The 22,178-nt window shown below is 39.4% G+C and overlaps 1 protein-coding gene across 3 annotated transcripts in view; it reads right to left on the reverse strand.

Annotated features, from left to right (window-relative positions):
• LOC111151296 (target of myb1 like 1 membrane trafficking protein) overlaps positions 1 to 22,178 on the reverse strand; it is a 60,055-nt gene that overhangs the window by 12,771 nt on the left and 25,106 nt on the right. For all 3 annotated transcript variants that reach the window (XM_022509185.1, XM_022509187.1, XM_022509186.1), the window contains 4 exons: positions 16,369 to 16,502; positions 10,950 to 11,010; positions 10,459 to 10,576; positions 9,494 to 9,590 (listed from right to left, as the gene is read on the reverse strand). In XM_022509185.1, the coding sequence (XP_022364893.1) occupies positions 9,494 to 9,590; positions 10,459 to 10,576; positions 10,950 to 11,010; positions 16,369 to 16,502 (410 nt within the window). The remainder of the gene's footprint in view (positions 1 to 9,493; positions 9,591 to 10,458; positions 10,577 to 10,949; positions 11,011 to 16,368; positions 16,503 to 22,178) is intronic.

Genomic DNA, 22,178 nt, shown 5'->3' on the forward strand with positions numbered 1-22,178 from the left:
ATTCCTCTTGAGTGGACATGGAATATTCTTTTTTTTTTTTTTTTTTAAAGATTTTATTTATTTATTTGACAGAGAGAGATCACAAGCAGGCAGAGAGGCAGGCAGAGAGAGAGGAGGAAGCAGGCTCCCTGCTGAGCAGAGAGCCCGATGCGGGGCTCGATCCCAGGACCCTGAGATCATGACCTGAGCCGAAGGCAGCGGCTTAACCCACTGAGCCACCCAGGCGCCCTGGAATATTCTTCAGAATAGATCACATACTAGGTTCACAAGTCAGGTCTCAACCAGTACCAAAAGACTGGGATCATTCCCTGCATATTTTTGGACCATAATGCTTTGAAACTGGAACTCAATCACATGAGGAAATTTGGAAAGAATTCAAATACATGCAGTCTAAAGAACATCCTACTAAAGAATGAATGGGTCAACCAGGAAATTAAAGAATTAAAAAAATTCATGAAGACAAATGACAATGAAAACACAATTGTTTAAAACCTTTGGGATGCAGCAAAGGCAGTCCTAAGAGGGAAATACATAGCAATACAAGCATTTCTTGAGAAACAAGAAAGGTCTCAAATACACAAGCTAACCTTTCACCGAAAGGAGCTGGAGAAAGAACAGCAAGTAAAGCCTAAACCCAGCAGGAGACTAGACATAACAAAAATCAGAGCAGAAATCAATGAAATAGAAACCAAAAGAACAGTAGAACAGATCAATAAAACTAGGAGCTGGTTCTTTGAAAGAATTAATACAACTGATAAACTCTTGGACAGACTCATCAAAAAGAAAAAAGGAGGACCCAAATGAATAAAAATCACGAGTGAAAAAGGAGAGATCATGACCAACACCAAGGAAATACAAACAATTCTAAGAATATTTTATGAACAACTATAGGTCAAAGAATTAGGCACTCTGGAAGAAATGGATGCATTCTTAGAGACATATAAACACCAAAACTGAAACAGGAAGGAACAGAAAACCAGAAAAGACCCATAACCAGCAAGGATACTGAAAAAGTGATAAAAAATCTCCAAGAAAAGGGGGCCAGGGCCAGATGGCTTCCCAGGGGGAATTCTACCAAACATTTATTTATTTTTTTAAAGATTTATTTATTTATTTGACAGACAGAGATCTCAAGTAGGTGGAGAGGCAGGCAGAGAGAGAGAGAGAGAGGAGGAAGCAGGCCTCCTGCTGAGCAGAGAACCTGATGTGGGGCTCGAACCCAGGACCCTGTGACCATGACCGGAGCCAAAGGCAGAGGCTTTAACCCACTGAGCCACCCAGGTGCCTTCTACCAAACATTTAAAGAAGAGTTAATACCTATTCTTCTGAAGCTGTTCCAAAAAATAGAAATGGAAGGAAAACTTCCAAAGTCTTTTTATGAGGACAGCATTATCTTGATCCCAAAACCAGACAAAGACCCCACCAAAAAGGGGAATTATAGACCAATATCCCTGATGAAGATGGATGCAAAAATTCTCAAGATACTAGCCAATATGATCCAACAGTACATTAAAAGGATTATTTACCACGACCAAGTAGGATTTATTCCTGGGATGCAAGCAAGGGTGGTTCAACATTTGCAAATCAATCAATGTGATACACTACATTAATAAAGGAAAGGATGGGAACCATATGATCCTCTCTGTAGATGCAGAAAAAGCATTTGACAAAGTACAGTATCCTTTCTTGATTAAAACTTCACAGTGTAGGGACAAAGGGAACATACCTCAGTATCATAAAAACCATCTACCAAAAGCCCACAGTAAATACCATTCTTAACGGGGAAAAACTAAGAGCTTTTCCGCTAAGGTCATGAACAAGGGAGGGATGTCTACTATCACCACTGTTGTTCAATATGGTACTGGAAGTCCTAGCCTCAGCAATCAGACCACAAAAAGAAATAAAAGTCATCCAAATTGGCATAGAGGAAGTCAAACTCTCACTCTTCACAGATGTCATGATACTCTATGTGGAAAACCCAAAAGACTCCACCCCCAAATTGCTAGAACAGGAATTCTGAAAATGGCAGGATACAAAACCAATACACAGAAATCAGTCACATTCTATATGTTAACAATGAGAGGAAAGAGAAATTAAGTAGTTGATCCTAATTACAATTGTAGCACCAAAAACTGTAAGATGCCTGGGAATAAACCTAATCAAAGCAGCAAAGAATCTGTATTCAGAAAACTACAGAACACTCATGAAAGAAATTGAGGAAGATAACAAGAAATGGAAAGATGTTCCATGCTCACAGATTGGAAGAACAAATATTGTTAAAATGTCTGCTACAATACAATCTACACATTCATGGCGATCCTTACCATAATACCATCAACTTTTTTTCACAGAGCTGGAACAAATAATCCTAAAATTTGGAACCAGAAAAGACCACATGAATAGCCAAAGGGATGTTGAAAAAGAAAACCAAAGCTGGTGGCATCACAATTCCAAACTTCAAGCTCTATTACAAAGCTGTAATCATCAAGACAATATGGTACTCACACAAAACCAGACATACTGATCACTGGAACAGAAAAGAGAACCCAGAAATGGACCTCTATGGTCAGCTAATCTTTGACAAAGCAGAAAAGAATATCTAATGGAAAAAATACAGTCTCTTCAACAAACGGTGTTGGGAAATTTGGACAGCCACGTGAAGAATGAAACTGGACCATTTTCTTACACCATACACAAAAATAGATGCAAAATGGATTAAAGACCTCAATGTGAGACAGGAATCCATCAAAATCCTAGAGGAGAACACAGGCAGCCGTAACTTCTGTCTAGACCTGTCTCCAAAGGCAAGGGAAACAAAGGCAAAAATGAACTACCGGGACTTCAAGATAAAATGCTTTTGCACAGCAAAGGAAACAGTCGACAAAACCAAAAGACAACCGACAGAATGGGAGAAGGTATTTGCAAATGTCTTACCAGATTAAGGGCTGGTATCCAAAAATCTATAAAGAACATATCAAACTCAACACCCAAAGAACAAATAATCCAATCAAGAAATGGGCAGAAGACATAAACAGACATTGCTCCAAAGAAGACATAAAAATGACCACGTGACATATGAGAAATATTCCACATCACTCAGCATCAGGGAAATACAAATCAAAACCACAATGAAACACCACCTCACAAACCAGTTGGAATGGCTAAAATAAACAAGTCAGAAAATGACAGATGTTGGTGAGGATGCAGAGAAAGGGGAACCCTCCTACAATGTTGGTGGGAATGCAAACTGGTGCAGCCACTCTGGAAAACAGTATGGAGGTTCTTCAAAAAGTTGAAAGTAGAGCTATCCTACAACCCAGCAATTGCACTACTGGGTATTTACCCCAAAGATACAGATGTAGTGAAAAGAAGGGGCACATGCACCCCCATGTTTATAGCAGCAGTTTCCACAATAGTCTAAGTATGGAAAGAGCCCAGATGTCCATCGACAGATGAACGGATAAAGAAAATGTGACACATATATACAATGGAATAGTACTCAGCCACCAAAAAATTTAAATCTTGCCATTTGCCAATGACATAGTGAAACTAGAGGGTATTACACTAAGCAAAATAAATCAGAGAAAGATGATTATCATATGATCTCACTCATAAGTAGAATTTAAAAAACAAAATAGGATCATAGGGGAAGGGAGGGAAAAATAAAACAAGATGAAATCAGAGAGGGAGACAAACCATAAGAGGCTCTTAAACATAGAAAACAAACTGAGGGTTACTGGAGAGGGGGCTGCATGGGGGATAACTGGGTGATGGACATTAAGGAGGGCATAATGAGCACTGGGTATTATATAAGACTGATGAATCACGGAACTCTAACTCTGAAACTAATAACACATTTTATGTTAATTAATTGAACTTAAATAAAAGATTTATGTAAAAAAAAATAGGCAGCAGACTTGAACTTAAATCAACAGAAATTATCCTATCTTAAGGAAAAACAAAACAAAACAAAACAGAAAAAGAGTGAAAAAAGTAAGGAACAGAACTCTAGGCATTTACCAGACAATGATACCAGATCTAATATCTGTGTTATCAAGAGTCCCAGAGGAACAGTAGAACATGTAGTGTTGAGCAAGTATTTGAACTATAAGTTTGAAAACTTCACAAATCCGGTGAAAGACACAGACCCACAGATTCAAGAAATGCAGTATAGTAGGCTGAATGGTGCCCCACCCGCAAAAGGTATCTCCTTGTCCTAATTCTGGAACTTGTGAATGTGACTTGATTTGGAAATGGATCTTTTCAGATATTTTTAAGCTAAGGATCTTGAGATTATATTAATATTATATTAATTGAATTATATTAATTGAATGAGCCTTAAGTCCAATGACAAGTGATCTTAAAGAAAAAAGCAGAGGGATATTTGAAACACACAGATCAGACAACATGAAAGTAGAAGCAGAAAGTGGAGTGATGTGGGCCAAGCCAAGGAAGCAAAAAAAAAAAAAAAAGTGCTAACAGTCACCAGAAGCTAGAAGAATGAAGAATGCTGCTAGTCTCTAAGAGTCCTGCAGAGAGTGTGGCCCTGCAGATTTCAGGTTTCTAGCCTACAGAAGTATGAGAAAATTAATTCCTGTGGTTTTTAACCACCAAGTTTGTGGTGATTTTTTTTTTTTTTTGGATGGCAGCCAAAGGAAATGAACACTCTCAGCAAATCCCAAACAGAATAAACCAAAAGAAATCCATGTCCAGACATATCATAATTAAGCTGTTCAAAATTAGGGAAAAAAATTCTTAAAGTGTAACACAGAGAAAACAACATATTATCTATAGGAAAACAATGATGTGAGTGCATATAGACTTCTCATTAGAAACCACATAGGCCAGAAGAGGGTGGAAGAATGTTTGAAAACTGAAAGAAAACAAAACAAAACAAAACAACTCATCAAGCCAGAATTCTGTACCCATTGCAAACATCCCTCAGGAACAATGATGAAGTAAAGACATTCTCACATGAAGTAAAAGGAGATTTTTCACTGCCAGTAAACATGCTCTAAAAGAATCGCTAAAGAAAATTCTTCAGAGAGAACGGAAATCATATAAGAAAATAAAAGAAGATCAACAGAAACGGCAAATATTGGGTGGGCTCCTCTTCTTGAGTTCTTTAAAATATACTTGAGGTTGCACACAAAGAGTATAACATTGTCTTGGGGTTTTTTTCAATGTGGATATATACAATAACTACAATATAAATGGAGGATCTCTAAATTTCCTACCTTTTACTTTAAGTGGTAAAATATTGGGTGTACTTGGACTAAAATATTATGTACATTGCAATCCTTAGAGCAACCATTCCCCTCCCTCCTCATAACAAACTACACAGAATTACAGTCAAACTCATAATAGATAATATGGAATAATGAAAACATTCAAACAATCCAAAAGACTGCAGTAAGGAGGAAACAGAAAAAACAACAACAAAGAGAGCAAGTAAGTTACATAATGTTAAACCTAAATCCAAACCTAATTGCATTAAATGTAAATGGTCTAAACGTACAGTTAAAGACAGAAATTACAAGAGTACATAGAAAGGCATGAACCAACTATATGCTATCTATAAGAAATGCAGTTCAAATATTTTTATTTGACAGAGATCACAAGTAGGCAGAGAGACAGGCAGAGAGAGAGGATAAAGCAGGCTCCCCGCAGAGCAGACAGCCCGATGCAGGACTTGATCCCAGGACTCTGGGATCCTGACCTGAGCCGAAGGCAGAGGCTTTAACCCTCTGAGCCACCCAGGTGCCCCTCAAATATTTTTATATAGTTAAAAGTAAAAAAATGAAAGACAATTCACCACACAAACACTAATCAAAAGCAAGCTAGAGTGGCTATATTAATATCAAAGTAGACATCAGGGCAAATAAAATCAGAAGGGATGAAAAGGAGACGATACAATGCTTTAAGGGTCAATTCACAAAGAAGACACAGCAATACTGAATGCACATGCACTTAATAATAGAACTTCAGAATATATGAAGCAAATGCCAATTTTACACAATGTTTTCTAGAAATAGGACACACTGTATGATTCTATTTAGATGCCATGTTTGAAAAGACAAACTACAGGGACAGAGAACAGACTGGTAGTTGCTGGGTGTGTTGGGGGGGTGGTGAGTGTGGGACAGTATAACTATAAAGAAATGCCACAAGGGAATTGGGGGGTGAAGAACCACCCTGTATTCTGTAGTGGTGGTTACATGATCTAGACATATGTTAAAATTCATAGGCCCACACACCAAAGAAAAACAATTTTAAATAGGTGAAATTTCACCTTATGGAAATTTCAAAAATAAAATTAATTAAAGCAGAGAAAAAAAAGAAGAAAGCAGGCACTGGAATCAGACCCACTTGAATTTGAATCCTTGACCCACTTGAATTTGCAACACCTTTGGGCAGGTTAATCTTCAGCCTTCGTTTCTTCACTTTTGAAGAAATGAGAATGATGGTATATCTACCTCCCAGTCCTATAAGGAGCACTAGTAAGTAATTTAGTCAACCTTACTTATTCTTGTTAGTCTGTTGCCGGATAGTAAGTGGACAATAAATATGACCTATTATACTTTATCCCACAATCATGGTTTTTCAAGATTCGTTTCTGTTAGAATAATTCCATCACTCATTTGTTCTGTGGTGGTGAACAACAAACACAGAGGGGTGGAAAATTCTCAAGACTCTAACATATTTTTGATGGCTAATTTTGCCTTTCATGTGTGATCTCTGGCACAGTATTTAACCCACAGTACACACATTAGGTAACTTTAGTGCTTCAATTCCTGACACTATTATAGTTTCACTCAGGTATAAGGCCTTCCGAAAACTAGAAAATGGATACAAAAGTCTTAGTTTAAAAAACAAAATATTGATATTACACGTTATCTTTTATTCCAGTGAATTCTAAGAACTATAATTATTTTGATATCTGGATGTTGGGTGGACAACCATTATAGGGTTTCTAATGTATGATCAGCAAAGTACTGCTTTATGATTCTCCTGGGATGCTTTTTAAAACTAAGGAGTCCTGGGTGGCTCAGTGGGTTAAAGCCTCTGCCTTTGGCTCAGGTCATGATCCCAGAGTCCTGGGATGGAGCCCTGCATCAGGGCTCTCTGCTCAGCAGGGAGCCTGTTTCCTCCTCTCTCTCTGCCTGCCTCTCTGCCTACTTGTGATCTTTGTCTGTCAAATACATAAATAAAATCTTAAAAAAAAAAAAAAAAAACCAACAACTGAGGAGTCCTACTACTGAGTCCTACTCAGTACTACTGGGTAGTAGTCCTACTCAGTCCTACTACTGAGTCAGAATTTTGGGGGCCAGCAATTTTACTTTTTAATAACCCCCAAGTGATTTTTATGCACACTAAAGATCCCTGATACTACAGATACTACACTAAAGATCCCTGATACTACAGATTTTTATGCACACTAAAGATCCCTGATACTAAAGATCCCTGATACTACCTACAGCCAGTAGGTAGGATTTGATCTTTTTATAAGCTTTATAGAGACATTTTTATAATTGGATTTCATCTATATAGTCACTTCTCATTACACAACACGATTTGCAGGATAAAGGAAAACAGAATCAGTTACTTTGGGTCACATTATTTACTAAGCAAGTTCCTGGAAATCTGCCTACAGCATTGTAGCATCACTTGCATCACAGTTATGTGATGGTACCAACCGACTAGTCGTTTACAACACAGCCACTGACACTATTCTTTCCCAACACACGAAGCTTTCCTCAGTCCCCTCCTTCCCTTTTGTTTCTCTTTCTTCCCATTTTGATTCTTCTTTCTTATTTCCCTTCTCTGCCTCTGCCCCCCATTCCTTTTAAGTAGAAAAGTAATTCAGTGCTTGAGTACAAACACTGGGCAACTCTAAAAACATGTCTAAATCCACTGATGTGAAAACCCATGTATTTTTATCAAGATATGCCAAGCTATGGTGAGTGAAAAACAAATGCAAGGTTCACAGGGGTATGTAGAGTATGAGTATGTTGCATTTAACAAAGGAGAAAAAAAAATCATATTCATTATTTACTCAAAGACAGTTTGGAAGGACAAGTAAGAAAGTGGCTACCAGGGTAGGAGCAAGATGTGACATAAGGGGAAGCAATGGGGTGGGGTGAGATCAAGTACTGTCCTTGCAGATCTTTTTATATCATTTTGATACCTGAATCATGGAAATCCACTGTCTATTACCTAAAATACTACATTTAAAAGGAAAAAAAAAAAACCAGCCTTTCATACAGAAAATCCAACTTCTGTTTATTTTTTGCTATATCTAGTGTATCCAGCTTCTCCTTGACCTTAAGGGAATTGTGCCTTTTTCCGTTTCTTCTGCATCCTTCTTGTGTTTCTTAACACAAAGAGGCAAATGTTTACATTATTTCTTACTTTCTTATGCAAATGTAAGAAAGTATACATACATTACTTTGCACACTTTTTCACTTCATCATAATATATTGGTGATCGTTCCTCACAGAGTCTACTTTTGTCCCCTGGTTGTGTAATAATACATTGTGTAGATATTTAGGCCACAGCTGATGCATAGTTGAGTCATTTCCAATTATTAGCTACGCCCAAATGTTGTCAAGAATAATCTTGTGAACCCCTCATTTTGCATAAGCAAGTATGAATTCCTAGAAATGAGATGGTGGGTTCGAAGACAAATGCATTTATAATTGTAACAGATATTACCACTTGCCCCTCGTAAGAATTGCGTAATTTTATGATAGCATCTGTCTTTCCACAGCCAGTAAAGTCCGTTAACAAACATTCAGACTCTTACCAATCTGTGAGGTGAAAAATAAAAAGTCACTGTAGTTTAATTTATACTTCCACAATTTTAAGTAAGGTTGAGCTGATCACTGCCCCTGTTTATGGGCCATCCATCTCTCTTTTCTGGTGACCTATCAATTCATCTGACCTGCTTCTTCACAGCTTATGAATTTGGGCCGTTTCTATTCCCTAAATCTCAGCCTCTTCTCCTGTAAAATCGGCATAATGACAACAGCATAGATGCAAGAGTTTTTGCAAAGATTAAATGGAATAAACAAACACAGCTTAGCAAAGTGCCTGGCACATGGCAAGTGCTCCATAATTCATGTGGCCATATTTTTGTTTTACCTCCCTTGTCATTCAATTCCCCTTGTTCTTCCCCCACTTCCTGTTACCACTGAAAAATAAATAATTTTTGGAAGGCTTACCACCTAGACTGCTGTATTAGGGGGTACATATAGCATCTCAAGGATTCTTTGCAAGAACCCTAGGAAGTATTCTCAGAAGAAAAATGAAGGTTCACCCTGGTGAGGTTTCTCATCCAGGGTCACGCAGCTGGTAGGAAGCAGAGCTGAGATTCTAACTCAAGACTGTCTGATTCCCAACTCTCTACTTTTCCTCTTATGTCATGCTTTCTTAAATATAAGGAATCAGAAGAAGATGGTATTACCTCTGTGGTATTACTGGACATACTTACAAGGGTGTTTCCATATTTTCCAAGGCTAGTAAATCCACCTGTGGACGAAGACTGGGGTTCAAGTTGTTTGTTACGGCAGGACTTGGAGAGCTAAAATCTAGAACACAAAATGGACTTGTTTGGCTTTAAAAACATTTTGTCATTCAGTTATTCTGCTCAATTTTCCACATTAAAAACAAAACAAAACAGATATTTCTGCCACCGTAAAATCATTTCCTCAAACAGAAATTAAAGGACATTATTAAATGGTAACTGGAAAGAGAAATGCTGCCACAAAAAAGGATGTTGTGAAGGTAACAAATGTTATATTGGGTTTTCTGAAATCCCAAACTGATCTAGAATGGAAGGAATTTTGTGTGTCTTGTTCTCTCAGGCACAAAAGTAAAAAGCCAGGGCATATATGGAGCTCTACCCTCTTCTCCCCAAGCTCTCTACTTCCTATAATCCTGAGACACCCCAAAGTAGGAAAGTCTCAAAGGTTGGGTAGCTATAAGGTGGCAGACAGAGGATTTCAACTTGGACTTCTACCTCAAAAACCTGTGTTTTTTTTCCTCCACATTTCACCACCATGTAGGTCAGTCCTCCTAATTCCTGACTTTCTCTATCAGCATCAAAAATATTCCCTTACCTAATGCTGTAGCCTAGCAGAGAAACCCAAAGGTCATAGTGTGTGGTACAGAGTGGTTTTAAGTTTGGCCATGATGTTGAACCACCTCTATAAAAGCAGACCAGGTGAATTTGATGAGATTCTAAGCCAGAGGATGAGTTTCAGGATCCCCCTCCCATATATCCCACTTCTGGGTTTGACCCAACCATTTGCCAAGGAATAATTACATCTCCTGATATATTCTCTGATATTCAAACGGACTTCAATCCTTCCCAGGTTGCATTTAATCATGAAACCAAGCAGAACTGTTTCACATCAAGCTCTTCTGCTGGTCTGAAAGGCCCATGTGCTTATTTACTTAAGTCTGAAAGCTGAGCATTCACGGTGTTGAGTTCTCCCAGAGTGGCCCTAGGCATTGGAGGACTAAGCCTAAGGTCCAAGAGATCACAGGATGGGGCAGAAGGTTCACTGGTAGTCTGAAAACAAACAAAAACACAATTCAGAAAAAAATGTCAGGTAGTTTATCATGGCTTTCTCCCCAGGGACTTTTTTTTTTTTTAAAGGAAAATCCTATTTGGATGCATCTCGAAGGAGAACTCTATTCAACAGGCAACACTCGTACTAATCACATCTCACCATCTACGTGAGTTGCTGCTTAATCAGACAATCTTTTTAAGACCTCTTACTAGTAGCTTAATAATATCGAATTGTTAAGGCAAATACCACCACCAAAACCACTCCAAATTGTTAACGAATGTCTCCTCTGTTTTAAGACTTGTTTTAGGTAAGCCTCATTCCCTACAATTTGTAAAATGTTCAGTTGTTTTTTATAACATTTCTTTCACTTACATTAGCATCTTCCCTCTGGTTCCTATTCTGCTCCAAAATCCTTTGTTGGTTCCGAGTGAATCTGTTTGAGTTAGAAAAATATAAGTATTTGAAAGAAAAAATATATGAACATGCTATAATCCTTAACAAATTATTAACGTGCAAATATTCAGGAACAAAGATAATCAGCCTCATCCCCACTGACTCCCAATAAAGTATGTTAATAACTTAAAAAAAATTTCTTTCCATTTTATAAGGGTAGTAATGCCTTTAGAGAAAACTGTGAGAAAATGAATATATATTAAAAACTAGTAATAGGGGTGCTTGGATGGCTCAGTTGGTTGAGCATCTGACTCTTGATAATTGGCTTGGGTTGTAATCTCTGGGTCATGAGATCAAGCCCCACATCAGGCTCCGTGTTGGGCATGAAGTCTGCTTGAGGTTCTCTCTCTCTCCTCTGCCCTTACCCACCCCCACCCCTGGCTCATGCGATCACTCTCTCTCTCTCAAATAAATAAATGAAATCTTAAAACAAACAAACAAACAACTAGTTGTAATTCCATCACCTAGAAATGGTCCCTATTAATACCATGATGTATTTCCTTTCGGTATCTTTTTCTGTAAATTAATCTATTTTTAAACTTATTTGCGATTATATTTCACATAGTTCTGTATCCTAATTCAGTTGTGTTGTGAGCATTTCCCAGTTATTCAGAAATGCAATTTTTAGTGGCTGCATATTTTACCTTATGAACATAGCACACATCTAACTACCTTTTTTTTTTTGGGAAACAAACAACCAACCAAACAGATTTTATCTATCCATTTGAGAGAGAAAGAAAGAGAGCACACATGAGCAGAAGAAGAGGCAGAGGGAGAGAGGGAGAGGGAGAAACAGACACCCTACAGAGTGTAGAGTCCAACACAGGGCTCAATCCCAGGACCCTGAGATCATGACCTGAGATGAAGTCAGATGCTTAATCGACTAACCCACCCAGCGTCCCCACATTTAACTACTCTTAAATATTTAACTTGTTTCCAATCCCGCCATTATAAATACTGTTCCATAAAAATTCAAATACATTCAACCTATTTTCATTGTTTCTCTTGATTTTTATGACGCCTGATATCTACTAAAAATATTGAACTTTACAATTTTACATTGCTCGTACACTGGGAATAAAGAAAGGCAGATAAATAAATGAATAATAATTTTGAAAGAATAGTGAAGTTGAAGGCAGTAGTCCAAGGATCAAGTGTCAGCTTTATTATCACAAAACTGTAGGATCGTGGATATAGCTTCTGATCCTCAGTTCTCTACCTGCTAAAAGAGAATAGGAGCATTTGAAGCATTTCCTCAAAAAGTTATTTTCAGGGGTGACCCCTAGAAAGATAATACATGTGGATTAATGCAGAAATGCTTTGCAAACTAAGAGTTGCCTTAGAAACATACTAAATTAGAACATGCACTTAGGTTTAAGGATTTTTCCCTTTCTAAAACACGTTTTTTCCTCCACCTCCTTATGGCACTAGCTTCTTGTACACTAGTTATGTGCTGGGTATGAACCACCCTCACAGATCAACCCTCGAGGAACAAACTTCTGTTTTCTTATTTGCACAACTCTTCTCTAGATGTTATGAGCAGAGATTTTAGGGGATGTTGGAATAGGGCAAATGTATTTTGCACATGGATGGATGAGAATCTTTGGGGGAACAGAAGGCAGACTGTGATGAAAAGAATGGAGATTCCCCCTTTCTGAGATATCCATATCCTACCACTGGAACAGTGAATGTGTAAGCTTGGAAGGCATATGGAAGGTTGCCTTAATAGGAAGACCTTAATAGGGAGATTAGCCAGGACTGTACAGATAAGCAATGTAACCACAAAGGCCCTTAAATGTGAAGAGACAGGCAGAAGAGGAAGCAAGAATGATACAATATTAAAAAACTCAGCGAGATGATGTTGGCTTTGAAGATGGTGGAAAGGAGTCATGAGCCAAGGAGAGTGGGCAGCCTTGAGAAGTTGCAAAAGTTAAGCAAATGGATTCTCCTCTAGAGCCTCCAAAAACGAATGTGCCCCTATTGACACCACGATGTTAGCCTGGCAAGACCCATTTTTGGACTCTCACCGGACTGTAGGGTAATATGTTTATGCTGTTTTGAACCACTAAATGTGTGATGATTTGTTACAGCAGCTATAGGAAACTAATACACCAAGACTATGATCTTTTTCAGAGGCAAAACATTTTTCTCTGAAGCTTCAGACTTAAGTGTTTCTGTCCCACAGTTGACTGCAGTTGCTTTTGGCACACATGGTTCAGAGCTGAACCGGAAGGGGCCATTCACAGAAGGAACCCAATCTCTTGATATCTAGACATTCCCCTTCAGAAGTTATTAGTCCATGGTCTTAATGGTTTGTAATAGAATTCGCCAAAATGAAAACCAGAAGGCAGCACTCTGCTGACAGTCTTGTGGTTTTCCTGAGCTATCTTCCCACTTAACCAAGATTTATGCCGCACAAAACAAAAGGCAAGAAGTTGAGTTTGTTCAGGGCTCAGACAACACTGGTTGCTGGGCTCACATGCTCAGTCAATGCACAGTCATCTTTTCATATGAAGGGCCTGTGGTCTCTGATAAGGTAGTACATAAGAGACGGTGAAGGAAAAAACTCATTTCACAGCTACTGGTTTTATGTCACTGATTCTCTTGGTTCATTCATGGGTCAACAGAAAAATCTAACCAGTAAGTTAAATGGCCCAGTGGGATACTAATGGGGAGGAGGAAGAAATTAATATTTAATGAGTGTCAACATGCTAGCACTCCCCAAGGTGCTTTTATATACATTAATTCATTTAGTTCTCAAAACAAAAATGAAACCCTGAAAAGAGGTAATAGTATCCTCTTTAACCCACCGAACCACCCAGGTGCCCCTAATACTACCCTCTTTAATAGACAAGAACAAACTTAAGTCTTAAAAAGGTAAGCAGTTTTCCCAGAAATCATCAAGATTTGATTCATAAAAAAATTTTTTTTGAATCCAGCCCTCTTCCCCTATTTCCCTTATGAACCACTAAGTAGGGTCCACACAAGGGAAAACTGTCTCACCCACAATGCCAACATTATTCCTATTGAGAAATGAGGATCTAGAAAAAGTGTGGGGAGCTTAGATGCTCTAGAATTACTAGGACAGGAAGTCCTAGGGATAGTTTTGGAAAGAGACCATGAGACTTGCCTGGAGTTATGGGGCTTCCCCCCCTTCTTTTTTCAGGTTCCTAATAATGGATCTTTGGGTGCATTTATGTACACCGTTTTATACAATATTTTAAAAGGACTGAAATAAGTTGTTTTATATAGGTAACATTGTTAATTCAGAAAAAAACACACCAAAAAAACCCTCAAAAAAACAAACAAAAAAAGATTTTGTTAGCTCAGATTCATTTGCTTTAACTTATTAGGAAACTTTCAAACCTATAGCAAAGCAAAGAGAACAATATACTGAACACCCCTCTATTCCTCAGCTAAATTTGATAACTGTGTATCTTTTGCCATATTTGCTTTATGTATTTTTTGCTGAAGTATTTAAAATTATGTTATATAACTTTATTACATTTATATTAAATATATTATTTAATGTAAATATATTAAAATATATAACTTTATGACATTTCATCCCTATTTTAGGTGTTCTCCAAAAATAAAGACATTTTTCAGCTTAACCACTGACTTAACCATTATATTTTTCCCCTTAAGCCTTTAATATTAATTAATATTCCACCCATTCAAATTTCTCCCATTAGCAACTAAATGTTTTTTAATGTTAGCATGCTCAAAGTAGGATCCAGGCAAAGCCCACACACCACATTTGGTGGTTGTTCCTTTATTTTTTTTATTTTAATTTTTTTTTAACCTTTAGACCCCCATCTCCCCATTCCTCTCACCTCCCACCTCCTGTGTCTCTAGCAAGCACCACTGAATTCCTCTGTACCTATGGACGTGGTTGGTTTTGTGTTGTTCTTGCTTTTCTTGTTGTTGGGATTTTTTTGTTGCTGTTGTTAGATTCCACATGAAGCTATATTTTTATACATTAAGACAGAGGAAAAAGGGGCACATGGGTGGCTCAGTGGGTTAAAGCCTCTGTCTTCAGCTGAGGTCATGATCTCAGGGTCCTGGGATCGAGCCTGCATCCTGCTCTCTGCTCAGCAGGGAGCCTGCTTCCTCCTGTCTTTCTGCCTGCCTCTCTGCCTACTTGTGATCTCCGTCAAATAAATTAATAAAATCTTAAAAAAAAAAAAAAAAGAGGAAAAAGTCACCTGTCAGTCTAGGCATGCCCCAGCTCCTGGTGGGGAGTGGGGGGTTGGATGCTGACTGCTCACTCTCTTCCCAGGCCTTTGTGCTTTTCTGTAGCTTCACAAACCCTCCGAGCTCCTGCTCTGCATCTTGTCCCATCTATGCCCACTCATTTTGCAGTACTCACCACACCTGCACTTCCTCATCAACACTCCCCTCCCTCCTCTCCACTTGGATTACATCTGGCTGATACTCTTACCAAGCAGACCTCCTGCACTTTGTTTCACTGCACTTATTTCAATTTCCAAGTGTGTCTATTTGTACTTAAAGGCGTTTTTCTGACTTAGAGCCTTGTCTATTCCAACAGATTATAAGACTCTTATTTTGATGAATGAAGGAATTAGAAACAACTAAGATGCCTAATAAGTGACCTGGGAAAGACACAGACTATTATGGAGCACTTAAACATAACAGCTTATCAAAAGGAATTCAAAGCACAGACCACAAAGATACTTGTTACACGGTGAATAAAATCGAGAGAAACAGAAGCGTACGTTCTTTACATGATCACAACTATTAAAAAATGTAGAAAAAAGATGAAAACATTAGTGACAAAATGATGAGTACTTAAAATTCTTGCCTTCATAGTTTTCTGAATGGAAATTAAAAAACAACAACAACTATGCTCATATACAAAATATCCTCACTACTGCTCTGGTGTTGTACATACTGTTTTCTTCATATACAACGTCCTCCCCTCTCCTCTGCACTGTTCTTTGTTCTTGTCCATCTTGAACTTAGGATAAACCTTACTCTTACTGAGATGCTCTGTTTATACCGTTCATCTGTTTGCGTCTACAATGCGCTCATTGCAGACGTTATCAGGTGAATAAGATCCAGGCCCTGCTGTGGTCAGATGTTTATGCTGCACGAGAATGCCCAAGAATGTTCCCAGCACTGAGTAGACGTGCCCTTACTCTTGCAAGCCATATCACAACCTCCCAGAAGGCCAGGACCACATTCCCTCTCTTGGAAGGAAGGCGGCCTTGATCTTAACTGAGTATTTACCTAGCAGGTACTCTTACAAGAATGCCGAGTCACTGTGGAAGAAACTACAAGTGGGAGAGTGTGGAGAGGATGCACATCAGCTCACCTCTCACATCCAAGGAGGGCGTTATTCAAATCCTCATTCACTTGAATTAGCTCAACGGTAACGTCTTCATTCTCCACCACTATGAGCAGGTCCATGATCCTCTCCTGCATCTCCCGACTTGTCTTATAAAGTTTCTGTCAAAGAAAGGAAAGACATTTTGTTTTCCACACTAGGGAAGTCCTATTAAGAACTGATGCACCGAGGGGTGCCTGGGTGGCTCAGTGGGTTAAAGCCTCTGCTTTCGGCTCAGGCAGTGGGTTAAAGCCTCTGCTTTCGGCTCAGGTCATGATCCCAGGGTCTTGGGATCGAGCCCCGCGTCGGGCTCTTTGCTCAGCAGGGAGCCTGCTTCCTCCTCTCTCTCTGCCTACTTGTGATTTCTGTCTGTCAAATAAATAAATAAAATCTTTAAAAAAAAAAAAAAAAAAGAACTGATGCACCAATGCGTGTATGCTGGTTGATCACATCCCCCGTGAGTCACCTATAGGAGATTACCAAAGTATTTAATTATGGAACACTTTTCCTTCTTATCAGAAGGCAATGAGTTACACATGATTATATTTTCCTCTAAAAACCAAAATAGGTGTCATAAGAATACTACGGTACACTGCACAGAACACTAGACTAGAAATTAGAACTGGTATATGGGAATTCTAGAGCTACTGCTTACAACTGCAGAATATAGAAATCACCTGTTTTCTAAATCTCAGTTTCCTCATTTGATAAATCGAAGTTATACTGGTTGCCACATCTACCTCAAGGGGTGACATAAAAAGCAAATGAGATATGAAATGAGGAACTCTAGGACTATAAAGTACTACATAAAACACAAAATGCTTATTGTCACTATTAGTGATAGAAGAAAGTAGTAGTTAAAATACATTTATAGTGGCACAATTTTCCCATTACATTTTACTTAAATAAATATTTAAAGTTTACAATTACAGTATCAGATTCCAAGGTAGACTGAACCAAAATTAAAAAAAAAAAAAAAAAAAAAAGTCAGGGATACTATCCTTGTTAGGACTACTTGGAGTCACTGCATTAAACCAGGACTGCATTCCCCAAACTAGCTTTTCCTCATAAGCATCATGGCACCTACAGCTGACACACTGATTCAGAATCTCCAGGGCTGAGGAGGGTCTGGGAATCTTTTTTTATTTTAAGTAAGCATCCTGAAGTGTTTCTTACGTACACTGACAATTTGAAAACTGCTGCCTTACAACTTATATCCTTATAGGCAAGCCTGAGGAGCATATAACTAATACTCATATTTCTTCAAACCCACCCCAGCTAGAATTTGTAAACATAATAGTCCATTAAGGTGAGGCAAGAACACCTTCAAAATGAGAGTGACAGAACTTGCTAGATCACCAAACTATTCCATTATCTGACTCGTTTCCCCTCAAGAAAGACAGACAAAACCATTTAGAATCTCTAACCATCTATTACAAGAGTCCTGACAGGAAATCTCTAAATAAACCCATCAGAGCATTAGTCACTGACATTTGGACTCAGAAGTAAAAGCCACTACCCTCTATAGAATCCTAACAAAAATATTTAGAAGACATTGGGAAATGAAAAGCAAAAAAGCAATAACGACAGGTAAAGGATAGACTCTGGTTTTTGTAACCCCCGTCTGCAGCTGGAAAAACTGTCCTATTTGCTAATGACATGGCCATTATCAGCAGAAGTTGGCAAATTTTTTTTTTTTTTTTTGGCAAACTTTTTTCTTAAAGGCCCAGATAGTATTAAATATATTCTGTTTTGTGGACCATATGTTCTCTGTCAGAGAACACAACTACCCAACTCAGCCATTATAACATGAAAGCAACCTTGGGTAATATGCAAATAAGTGGTTTTGGCCATATCCTAATGAGACAAAGACAGGTGGTAGGCTAAATTTGGCTTTCGTATGGTCTCCTGGAAGAGTGCAAAGAGAGCAGACTTTAGACTCAGTACACCAAAGGCCACTCTCATATGCATACCTGACATGGGATTTATCTAATTAAATTTTAGATTCGGTTTTGTTTTGCTTTTTACACATGTATAAAAAAAGGATAACAAGTATCTTGCAGGGCTGTTTTAAAAATAGGAAATGGGGGGGCACCTGCGTGGCTCAGTGGGTTAAAGCCTCTGCCTTCAGCTCAGGTCATGATCCCAGGGTCTTGGGATTGAGCCCCACATCGGGCTCTCTGCTTAGCGGGGAGCCTGCTTACCCCTCTCTTTCTCTGCCTGCCTCTCTGCCTACTTGTGATCTCTGTCAAATAAATAAATAAAATCTAAAAATAAATAAATAAAAAATAGGAAACGGTAGGGGCGCCTGGGTGGCTCAGTGGGTTAAAGCCTCTCCCTTCAGCTCGTGTCATGATCCCAGGGTCCTGAGATGGAGCCCCACGTTGGGCTCTCTGCTCACGGGGAGCCTGCTTACCCCTCTCACTCTCTGTCTGCCTCTCTGCCTACTTGTGATCTCTGTCTGTCAAATAAATAAAAAAAAGAATCTTTAAAAAAAAAATAGGAAACGGTAAAGTTGAAACCCCAGGGTGTCTGGCATATAGTAGGTAGTCAGTAAATGTATTAATGATTGCATAAGGAAGTATCACTGGAAAGTTAACTAGATAGTTAATACAACCCTGTAATACACCTTTACTCAGGACCCAGTATTATTCCAAGGAGAGAAAAAAGAACAGCATTTAACAAAACCCCCATGATGAAGGGGAACTTTCCCATTACCGAGTATAATGAAATTGTTCTTGCTCATTGGCAGCCTTGCTAGAGCAATGTCAAGATCAAGGAAATACAAGGGCTGTTAGATGCCCGTGACAAAAATGTAGAAATTAATTTGAAATGAATTTGCAGCCAACATCAATAGCCCCCGGTCACAAGAAGACCCTCTCTTTGCCCTCTCAAAAGACAGATGGAATGGAAACATGAAAGGAACACCACATTTCTCAGCAGGTTTGCAGAGCAGAATTTGAAACACCTCTTCAAAAGCCAGCCCACTCTGATCTCTGCAATTGAGGTCTGTCTCAGAGGAGGGCCACGTCACCTGGAAAGAGCCTAGATCAAGCACCACGAACCAAGAGGATGGGTCAGAAGATCCCCCACGGCAGGCACCTGCAGGGCTGTGGATGTGGGGAACCAGAGGGGGAGAGAGTCAAAACAGAGTAACAGCTGCTGGTGCATATGTCCTTCACAGAGCCCCTGGAATTGCCCCCCTTAAATACCATATCAAAGCAAAGGTAGGCTTCTCAGTTCAAGGGAATTTAACAATCAATTCAAAAGTCTTTGGAGCAAAACAAAAGAGCTCATTAAGGGCTTCTCCTCCTGACATCCAGATGGCTCTTAGTCTTCCACGGAGGACTCAGGAATTAAGGAAGGAGGTCCTTTTGCACTTTCAACTCCAACTGTAAGCAGCCCACTTCCAGCAACACAGTGCAACTCGATAAAAAGAAAAATAGAAGTGCCTGAACATCTTCCCTGAAAAAGAAAACGGGAAGAAATGTGTTTCTTGCAAGCCTTCTCTGGAAATAATATCTGCATGGCGATATTCTTATTATCAGCCCGTAACATATTTCCTCCCTCTCTGTCCTCCCTATCCAGACTGCAGGAGCTCCAGAGAACATCTTTATCTGAAAAAAAATTAAAAACTACCCCTCCCAACCTAAAACTAAGCAGTTCTCAACGACACTTGCTTATAGTCCTTTCCCTTATACAAATATCAGCTGAATAAATTAATGGTCAAGGTTATATTCAAGGGGCGCCTGGGTGGCTCAGTGGGGTAAGCCTCTGCCTTCGGCTCGGTTCTGATCTCAGGGTCCTGGGATCGAGCCCCGCATTGGGCTCTCTGCTCAGCGGGGAGCCTGCTTCCCCTCTCTCTCTGCCTGCCTCTGCCTACTTGCAATCCCTCTCTCTCTGTCAAATAAGTAAATAAAGTCTTTAAAAAAAAATTATACTCAAAAAGATCATTAACTCAGTAGAATCCTGATCCTTTTTCCTAATCAAATATTATCAAAACTTTGTTTCCCCCAAAGCCTTTGTCTTCAGTAACTCCTTAGCTCCTTTGTCCTAAAATCATTAATTCTTCAACAAAGAGCATCAATCCATTCAATTCAACAGAAATGTAATGAACTCGGGACACCTGGGTGGCTCAGGTAATTAAGTCTGCCTTCGGCTCAGGTCATTATATCCTGGGATGGAACCCCACGGTTGGGCTCCCAGCTCAGCAGGAAGTCTGCTTCTCCCTCCCTCTCTGCCTCTGCCACTGCTTGTGCTCTATCCCGCTCTCAAATGGATAAATAAAATCTTTAAAAAAAGGAATTTAATGAACTCATTCAGTGTGCAAAGTATGTGCTATAAATAAACATGCATAGTTGTACGGATTTAAAAGCATACAACTTGGTTACTGCCTTTAAGTTGCTTCCAACCTAGCTAGAGAGCTAGGAAAAAACAGGTGAGCCACCTATACTAGAAAGTTAATTCTCGACTCAAAATGAGAAGCAAGTTGGTGTAATGGATAGAACACTGGTTCAGGTGAACAAGGTTCTCTCTCCAGTTCCATGACTTGCCACTGTAAAGGAAGATAGTCTCAGAGACACTGCAAGTCCCTTCCCCAAGTTTCTGAATGGTAAAGACAGTAAGTGTCCAGTGGAGGGCTTTTTATTTTACTGTTTTACCGGCCCCCCACCCCCGAAACTGGTAACAAATTATCCTTATAGGATGAAATTTTAGACTGACTTGATTTTAAATTTCTCTACTAAGTTAGACTAAGTCTTTCTCCAGTTGTACTTTTTTTTTTTAAATATTTTATTTCTTTGCTTGACAGAGAGAGAGAGAAAGATGTCAAAAGAGAGCACAAGCAGGGGGAGCTGCAGGCAGAGGGAGAGGGAGAAGCAGGCTCCCTGCTGAGCAAGGAGCCTGATGAGAAGTGGGGCTCGATCCCATGACCCTGGGATCATGACCTGAGCTGAAGGCAGACGCTTAACCAACTGAGCCACCCAGGTGCCCCATCTCCTGTAATACCCCGAAAAATCAGAGCTTGCTTTCTCCTACAGAAGACTAAAGCATTCTTTCATTGCCCTACTAGGGCTAGGCAAAAACAGAAGACTGAAACGAAAGGTACAGGGAAGTCAGGCTTTTCAAGGTAAGAGTAAAGTAGCCCAAAGCCAAGTGTAAAACGCCAAGAAGGCAAAGAAGACTCGCTCCACGATGTTTCACCCCTGTGACCAGAGCTGACACTCTTCATTCATCACAACACTCAGACTGGACACCGCTCAGAATCTTTGTACCCCATTCTGGGGCCACCCCCAATAAAGGTCAAAGCCCACGAGCAATATGGCTGCAGGGAAAGGTGTGTACTACACAAAATAGTTTTCCCACCTACGAGTTTCAAAAAGAGCAGGAACCCGGCTAGGTAGTAGGGCTTCAGGATCTAATTGTTTGGCCTGAAAGAACTGAGAAGGGAGTTCAGACATACCAGATCTCAGATGGAGGGACACAGACAGAGAACCGGCTCCAACAAACAGAAGAGCTAGTAGCAGGTAAGCACCCACAGACAAAAACAGGAGAGATTCCAAGTACAGAGGCTGGTTTTAACATTAATAAATTGCATAATAAGACTGTGACCACTGCTAACGTGTATATACAAGAAAAGCCAATGAAATTCAGAGTTTTCCTACGCATTGAATGCTTCTTGTGCTCCAGATGCACCAACCACACAGTCTGGCTTGTTCTATGCCCTGGGGCCTGGCTGATAGGGAACACCTCACCAAGTCCCCTGCCTAGCAAGCAGTACCACTGGCAGGAAGTGGAAG

This window comes from Enhydra lutris, unplaced genomic scaffold, assembly GCF_002288905.1.
Source record: "Enhydra lutris kenyoni isolate GAN:26980312 unplaced genomic scaffold, ASM228890v2 scaffoldscaffold26, whole genome shotgun sequence".
Lineage (NCBI taxonomy): Eukaryota > Metazoa > Chordata > Mammalia > Carnivora > Mustelidae > Enhydra > Enhydra lutris.